Source organism: Lampetra planeri, chromosome 4, assembly GCF_965212315.1.
Source record: "Lampetra planeri chromosome 4, kcLamPlan1.2.h2, whole genome shotgun sequence".
Taxonomy (NCBI): Eukaryota; Metazoa; Chordata; class Hyperoartia; order Petromyzontiformes; family Petromyzontidae; genus Lampetra; species Lampetra planeri.
The window spans coordinates 24,551,820-24,560,931 of NC_136110.1; the positions used below are offsets into that span (position 1 = coordinate 24,551,820).

The 9,112-nt window shown below is 36.9% G+C and overlaps 1 protein-coding gene across 1 annotated transcript in view; it reads right to left on the reverse strand.

Annotated features, from left to right (window-relative positions):
- CSMD3 (CUB and Sushi multiple domains 3) overlaps nucleotides 1-8,293 on the reverse strand; it is a 446,157-nt gene extending 437,864 nt beyond the window's left edge. The window contains exons 1-2 of the mRNA XM_078593568.1: nucleotides 8,223-8,293; nucleotides 3,476-3,531 (exon numbers count right to left, since the gene is read on the reverse strand). Coding sequence (XP_078449694.1) covers nucleotides 3,476-3,490 — 15 coding nt within the window. The 5' untranslated portion in view covers nucleotides 3,491-3,531; nucleotides 8,223-8,293. The remainder of the gene's footprint in view (nucleotides 1-3,475; nucleotides 3,532-8,222) is intronic.
- Between the last annotated feature and the right edge of the window lie 819 nt (nucleotides 8,294-9,112).

A 9,112-nucleotide genomic window follows, 5' to 3' on the forward strand; every position in this document is an offset into this window, starting at 1 on the left:
GTTAATTATCTACAATAAAACCCCAAAGAAGGAAGTTTGATGCCCTCTATGCATTACAATGCAGTATTGTATACACATGTATCACACTTCTTCACAATGCGATCCGACCAATTCACACAACAATGTATACAATTTTGAAGAGCAAAACTATGTTCCGAATTGAAAATTCTTTAAAAGTTATGTTTTAAAGTTTATTACATATGAACACTTGAAGTTCATTTCAATACTTATATTTTAAATGCCCAGAGGATACCTTTGCACTCAAAGCTTAGGACGTGTGTGTAGTATGGAGCAAAAAAAACGTACCAATATATGCCATAACAGTGCCCGAGTATGGATTACTTAGAAGACCCTACCGTATAACAAGAGAAAATCCATTCAATCTGCATTCATCATACGGACATCTCCGTCCCAAGCATCCCAACTCACCAAGCTAGCGATGGACAGGAGAGCCTGTGCACATCACTAAAGCATTGCCATTGGGAGTGCAACTGTGTGTGTAATCCCGGCTGGATGGTCTGATATCACCACCTACAGCTGTATTATAAATACGCGATCTCGTGCTCGGGCAGCGGTTAGCGATCACAGCACAAAAAATAAGGCCTTTCTATTGCAGTGTGAATTTGGCAAGGATAAAATAACGTTGCGTTCATTCTAAAATATGACAAGGTAAATTATTAGGACGACAATTTGTTATTTTGCAAGTTATCTTCAGGTGTGGTGGTAATCGGTGATATATTTGCATTTTCTGTTTATGTATGTTGATCTTCTTTCGCATCATACAATTTTAAATATTGCTTCGTTAAATTAATTATTGTTGTAATATATTAAGCTCTCTTTTAAATGTGTACAGTATAGGATTTTTTTTTCAATTGTTTATTAATGAAGCAACAACTTTATCTGGTCTCCCATTCTTAGAAAATGTATTTCCCAGCTGCTTGTAAAAAAAAGAATCCATGAATAATGAATTAAGCCATGTGGATTTCAACTCCCTGAGAGCAGTGTTACACAACCATCGCATCGCTGATTATTGATTTTGATTTAAAGCATATGCATTCATATGCCATTGCTTTGTTCTCAAACTATTTTACAATGAATGTTTTACCATAATTACCGTCTCCATTCCCCATCGTCACTGAAATGGGATCAATGTGTAGTCACCACTGGCCACTGGGGAGTGCTTTTAAAATATGAAGGAATTATAATTTAACGAGTATTGTAGTTGAGGGTAGATGCGGCAAAACGAACATTACATACTTTTCTTTTGGGATATAGGACCAATTTTACTGATATTTCTTATACCATTTCACAACGTTGATTGTTCTAAAAACACTGATCATTGATTGCCGATTGAAGAGAATAATTATAATCTCATCATCACCATCGGCCATGATCTATCCATTGCTGCATGAATGAAACCCCAATCCATCACCATCCCTCGCAGCAATGCATCTAGTTCCACCTGCTCCATATCCATAGTCGACATCCTCTAGAGTAAGTTCATTCCTCCCTTCTCCTAAAGAGTTCTATCAGGCGTTGTTTCAAGATTTGTTTTTTCCCACCCAGAAAATAAATTCTCCCTTTTTTTCTTTTCAACTTCAAACGCATTTTGTATCAGCATTCTAATCTTAAATTACGATGTTGAATGAAGTCATGCAAGAAAATGTAGTTATTGTATGACAGTACTGTATACCACAAGCACCTATTTGTTACAGTTGCAAAACATTAGGATGCAACTACACTGGACGTTTCCGTAAACATCTCCTTCGATTAAGATACAACTTGAGTGGGTAAACTGTGATTTGCATCTGTTTGAAGTATCAAGAATGGTTATTAACGAATTGGCTTGACACGTTCAAAATAATACAGAAACTATTGTAAGCGTTCGTTTCAGATACAAATGACTGAAAATACCCATCTGAGACAGTTGCCCAATCCCCTTCCTGCCCTCTCTGTCTGGCTCGTCCCGCATCATCAGCCAGGGGACAAATCTATTCGCCAAGCGTTTTTCTTGCTGCCATTTGCAAAAAGGTCAGCGGCCCATATCTATTTTTTTTAGTTCACAAAAAATATATAAAAAGTGCACATTGCACCATCATGATTTATTGCAAATATACTTGTAACTTTGTTTTGATTCATTCGTTTCTCAAAAGATAATGTGGCATCATAATACATGTTAATTTACTCAATAAGATACATTTGTAATTCATTTTCTGGTCAGTGGTTTACAGAGGGGTACTTCCAGCAGGTAATGATCTGACTGCAGCTATTGAGTAACCTTTTTAAAAAGATGAGCCATTGGTATTTGAAAATGAGCCAAACTGCATAAGTATCAGCATGTGGCACTCTTTTTAGCAATTGTTTGGCTACGTGGATTTTTCTTAGAGGAGCTGTGTGAGCTAAAATTTCATGTTTCAGCAGACCTAGTGTGCAAATCCATATTCATGTATGCCATCACAAGGGGAAAATGCATGTTGAATTAGGTTCCCCAGGTGTCAAAAGGCCTACAATAAATTCCATTTATGTTTCTGGGGGGCTTGCTTACTCATTCTATATGATATAGAAGTGGCTACATAGATATGGACACAATTATAATTCAGTCATCCAGAACTTGAAGAAATAATTACAATGAAAATGCTTTTGCAATGAGAATAAGGCATTTGAAAGTATATTTTCAAATGTGTGTTTAAAAAAAAGAAATATAAATGCAAGCTCCTAAAAGTAAGATCAGGGAGGTCATGTGGTAGATGTTGTTTCATGCCATAATGCCATTCAACCCAATCATTCAAGAGTTGATAAAACATGTACAGATATGTGGAGGCTAACTGTAGTTAGTCCACGAGTTTTCCACAATTCCAGAAATATATATACAGTTCTGAAAATATATCAAATGTACACACATTAAAATTTCACGTTCTTTCATGATTGGTGTGAAAAGGGCCTTGATTTTTGAGATATTTGCTTTAATTCGTACTGGGTCAAATACATTGTATTATGTCTTCCAAGGCTAGCTATAACAGTAATGACGTTTTTTTTTTTTACCCAGAATCTGATTGATGGTATGTGGTCAATGGTAGAGCAACCTTTTCTAAACATGGATTTCACATGTGGTGAGTAGGCCTGTAGAGTTGTGTTCTGAAGTAAGATCATTGTCTGCAACATTGCTAAGAAATAGTAAAAACAGACACAGACATTGTTTTTAACGAATGTGTAGAGTTTTGTTGTTAATCACACTCATGCACCACTGACAATCCAGCACCACCAAATAACTAGAGATCATAACACAAACTGGCATGGCTCAGAACTAATGACTGCACACGTAAAGAAAAAGCATAACACATTCCTAAATTCCAGCACAGGTGCTTTGACATTTCAGTTTTATTGACATACAACAAACGCTGTTTGCAGAGCCTATAATAGGAGTAGCTCTCACATAGATAAAGAGACCGATTGAAGGAGCTTCGGAAGTACTTACAGTATGTGATGTCATCTTCCGGGGATGAACTCAGACACAGGGTGATGCACTCGTAGCTGCAAAATTGCGACTTAAAATATTGCCATCTCACGACATGACACTGAAAGCAAACATTGGAATGAGAAAAGGAAACAAACTATCATATTTGCTGAAGAGAGAGCCATTCTAAGAATCAATGAAATTAAACTACAGGACATCATTGCAGAATGAAATAAAGAAGACTGCTAAATTATATTTTCTGGAAGTCCTAATATTTTCTGGAATTCCTAATATTTACAGAAATAAAAAATGTTAGGATTCAAGAATACTTCAGATAGTGGCCGAGATAACGTTCATACTTTTGAACCACTGCAAGCTAAACATAATTAAAATGTATCTCTCAGCAACAAGCCATGAAGCTGCAGATTTATACCAAAGGTATGAGGAAATTATCCATTCAACAAACACTCTTTGCAGAGCATATATACTAAGTGTAACTCTAAATAAGGGCAAATATACACTTCAATATCATAACCAGTAGTTTCAGTGTAAACATAGGTACATAGTGCAGAGATGAGAGGATGATCACTAAAAGTGGCATTTAAGTGAGCAATGTGAGAGAAGACCTATTCGTGTCTACAGTTACATGAAGATGTACACTTTTTTTTTAACAGAAATCTGGAAGATGGGCATGCAGAAGCCCAGTTGGCGAATTCAGAAATAGATTGGACTTGACTCTCCCAGAAAAAAAAAAACCCTTCATATTAACAATGATATTTTGACTTTAACTTTCGTGACTGCAGTAATTCATATTATTTGGTTCTTTCGGTAAAGTCACGTAGATAGAAACATATATTTTTTTTAAAAGTGAATAAAAAAAATAACACAAATAAAAAGTAATAAAAAACAATTTAAAAAACAAAAAAAACACTAATGTAAACTGTAGTCAGGTTCTTAATCGGAGTGAGTGTACTAGCAGTCTGCATTATAAACTGATAGTACACTCTACATTCGTTTTTTATTCACTTTTTGTTTATTATTTTTCTATATACGTGACTTTACCGAAAGAACCAAAGAATACCAATTATATTAACACATTCCATACAGGAGGTGATCACAGGCTTGTCTGGTACAAGTTACACTTCACCATTGCCTACAGAGAGGGAAAAACATGTTATAGGCCAAAGCATTATTTTTTATATTAAATAATTCGTACAGCAGGAAGATATTTTTTATATGCTTTACTCCATTCAAGAATAAAATGGTACGCTTTATAGTTTTTTTTTCTGCATTCCACCACTTTGATTATTGTAAGTAAAAGAATAGGTTTCCCCCTTTTTTCTGGCAACAAAACAGGTGTTAAGATGTTAAAACACCAAACTAAAACCTTTTACAAGGAATCATGTCTGCATTAACCACAATACTCGTGGTCGAAACTGATTGGTCCACGCCAGAGACAGCTTTCTTTTGAGCCAAGTCTCAAAACGGTGTTAGACCAAAACGGTGTTAGACCAGAGACTAGAGGACCAGAGGACGCCAAAAGGCGTCTAACACCATTTTGAGACTTGGCTCAAAAGAATGCTGTGTCTGGCGTGGACCAATCAGTTGCAAATACAATGCATATATTATCAGAGTATGTTTTTATTTTGCATTCTGACCACAAGTATTGTGGTTAATGCAGACATGATTCCTTGTAAAAGGTTTCAGTTTGGTGTTTTAACATCTTAACACCTGTATTGTTGCCAGAAAAAAGGGGGAAAACGTATTCTCATATGTTGGTACTGGCAAAGAAGGTCCCATGATATTGTAAGTAAACTTAATTGTAAGTATTTTCGACATTGAATACAATGTTGCATACATTTAATGAATTACATATGCATATCTTATGGGCAGTGTTACTTAAACTGTTATCCAATTTACATTAATTGCAGCAATATTGATTTGAACAAAAACATTACTTCAGTAAAAATTGCAATCGGAGTGTAATTTTCAAAATGTTATGCAATGGTTTATTAAATCGTAGCATTGCCTAGGAAAGTAGAACTAGTCTCCTTATAATAACAAAGATTTATATTTTGCACATTTATGGTGTTTTTTCTTGTATTATGAATTATATCTTCCTTTTTTATCTAAATTAACAACACTGATTATCCCTCTTCACCAGAATTGCAAGTGTTGCTGAGTGCTTATAATAGCTTTGAGCACTTTTAGCTTACAATGAAACCTGCTGTTGAGATGAGAAAAAGACATGGCCACAAGCAGGGTTTCATTACATTATATAATTTCAAGACATAACCAATCCAGACTGGTAAAGGTCATTTTAAACGCATAGTATTGCTGTGCGGCACTGTAGTGCTGTTACAGCTTTCCAATATATAGCTACCAAAATAAACATCAAAATTATCATCAGCCATTGTCTATCTTCTGCCAGATGTAGGCCTCCCTATGCTATCACCATCCCTCATGGTTCAATGCTGTTACAATCAATATCACTCCTTGCACATTAACGGATTTCATCATTCTATCTCAACGGTGGTCATACTCTTAGGAAGGGTCTTCTACTTTGATTTCCATCATACAGCACAATAATGACAATCAAATCGTCGTCTGTTTCCAGCAGCCCTAAATTCCTCCAGTAATTTTATAACCGTAAAAAAATCAGTGTGCATGTGCATGCTCATTACCTATTAATTTATTAGTTTTTTTGCATCTTGTGAGTTTGTAACAAACACTACATGCAATAATCTATATTTTTTACATTTATCACATCATCTCTGCAAGCTATAGCCATCTCACATTGCAACAATACATCTAACTCCTCCACACAAGCTGATATCATCGCTACCGCTTGGGCTTTTAAATGTTAATTTAATTTACTACATCCATAAAGGTATAAGGAACAATTAAACTGTTGAGTCAGTATTTTGATAATAGCACACTGTGTAATTATGCCAGTGAAACATATGCTAGAGTAAAATAAACACCTTAAATATCATGAGAAATATCGTATCCTTCTGGCAGCCTCTAAACTATGCAAGCATTGCCTATCAAAGGTGTGTTAGCCAACACAACCAACTTACTCTAAAAGATCAGATTTTATTTCAAAATTTTGCCTGAGGAATTAACTACAAAATTACCCATAGTGTCCTTTGCCCATGAACAAAAATATCACAGGAATGCTTTGCATATATGTCAAATGGACAACAGTCACATAACAGCATAGGTATATTTATATACAATGTTCCTCATCACGGGCAGATTTTGAAGAGAAGGTGAGATACTTGAAATTCAACACGTGCATGGTAATTAGTATTAGTCTACGCTCTGTGGTTAAAAAAACAGGTAAATATAAAGATGCTGCCCTGCAATATCTTCCTCACACCACTGCTGGCAGAAGAGCCTCCATTCACGGGAACTCTAGAGAACTGCTCTGGAGAATATGTTGGTCTACTATTTCATGCTGGCCAGACTTCTTGGAAGAGTTGGGAGTACCCACACTTTCCCCACCACATGCAGACCAGCTTATCGACTAACTGTGGTAGAGCCATTTATACTGCTGGGTGGACAGAGTTGAGGGATTTATGAAACGTGCCAAATGTTTAAACGGCTACACTGGAAGCTTAAACGGGCGGCCTCGGTGTGATAACTATTACACCCTGGTAACATCGCTTTTTTGGTGATCAAAAAACCCAATCATTTTGACCTCAAGTGTAGGATAAAATGTTTGCCCCATACTTACTTTGCCAGGTTGGCTAATCTACAAATCAACTTATTTCACCACAAAAGCATAAGAATACAACATTGAAACCGCTATGTCTATGCACACACGACCGGGTGCGCCTTTGTGTGTACATCCATGTACATTTTGTGCATGTCTACAAGTGTTATGACAGTTGGTTGTTTAATACATCACCTGTGGTGAGCTTCAGACAGTGCGAAAGAAGTTCAACATATATACTTTAAAAATATCTTTCCGAGCCACACTTAATTTCGAGCCATCATCTTGATTTAAGTAGTTTTTTTTTACTCTTCGTCTATCTCAATGGATTCCATAATTAGTTTGCCAATACAAGTTGAGTTAAACATAACTCTGCCACATTGTCAAAATCAACATTGTGGCCCTCCCCTTGGCACACACGTTCTGCGACAGCAGACACCTGAATCTGCAAGTATTTATGTTGCACACTCGAAAAGAAAAATGTGGGCAGGTGCTCCAAATCGAGGGCAAACACATTTATTGTGGTAAATCTGTAAAATGAAACAGCACGTGCGTTACACAGCAATCCTCAACCGAGTCGCCATTAACCACGTTACTGGTGTACAAGTCCGGTTAATCAATAAAGTTTCTATTAAACCCAATTCTACTACTGATAAGCCATCTTTATCTTTGCCAATAACCCTTGCACTTCACTATTCGAATATTACTTTAATCCTAAACTGTATGTCTATCTATACCATCCACTTATATCGGTATCTTACACCCATTACCTGTACTGTATGTTTACAGTATAGTACTGTACTTGTCACCATTGTATAACTTACTACTGTACATGTGTTCTATTCTCAATAGCATTGCAAGTCGTCATACACCTGGGTGCATGTGCATGGTTATAGAATAAACAGTATTCGGGTCATCCTTTACAGTGCATAGTGCTAAAACCCCTCCTATTTAATCTATCACAAACTAACATCTCAAAGCCAAGTTTGAAGTCTAGAACAAGTCTAGAACAATTCTATAACGATCAAAAACAACATTTGGGTCCTTTACCTGTAAAATGCAGCAGCACGTGTCACACACAGCAATCCTCAACAGAGTCGCCATTAACCACGTGACTAGTGTACAAGTCCGGGTAATCAATAACCCTGCCAGCCACCTACAGGCCCAACTCACTCAACACAAGCTGGTGTACCCAAGTGCATTGATGTACTGCACAGCACATAAGGACTTTCACAAAACCACACTTTACTCTCACATTGCTGCACGAGAAAATAATTAAAAGAGTGGTCCATTCTTAATGTGCCACACCGAATGCATCAAAGATGCATCGGAAATGCATTAGAGGCCGTCCATACACTACATCACGCACCTAGGGGAGGGGGGGGGGTCAGACATTTGTGACGATGTGTGACGAGGGGGTTTGAGAAATGTGACGTCACATCACGTTTTACTTAATTAAATAGACTTTTTAATAAATGTTTTCTTCTACAATATCAGAGTACAGCGCCACATTAAATACGCACTACAATTACAATAGTTTAATGCGATTTGAAGCATGTTTTATTCGGGGGGGGGGGGGGCAGAGCTTTGTGACGTCATATTTTAGGGGGGGTCTGACTTTTTGTGACGACGTGACAAATCGTCCAAAATCGCGTGACATCATTTATGGACGGCCCCTTAATCAGATTTGTTCAGTTCATTGGTGGCCTAACCCAAAAAATCTTACTTATAAACGTAATTTTGTGTCTGTCCGTACGTCTGTGGATGCACGCTTGCGAAGGATTTGGCTCGCAAACCGTGGGGTTTACGTAAAAAAAAGTAGCCAGGTAACACGCCGTAAGCCCCGTGGTGAGCCAGCACTATTACGTTTTCCCATCTGTTAACTTTAAAGTAGTTAAAGAAACAATTGAGTGCTATTTCCTATTATTTAATTATTTCAT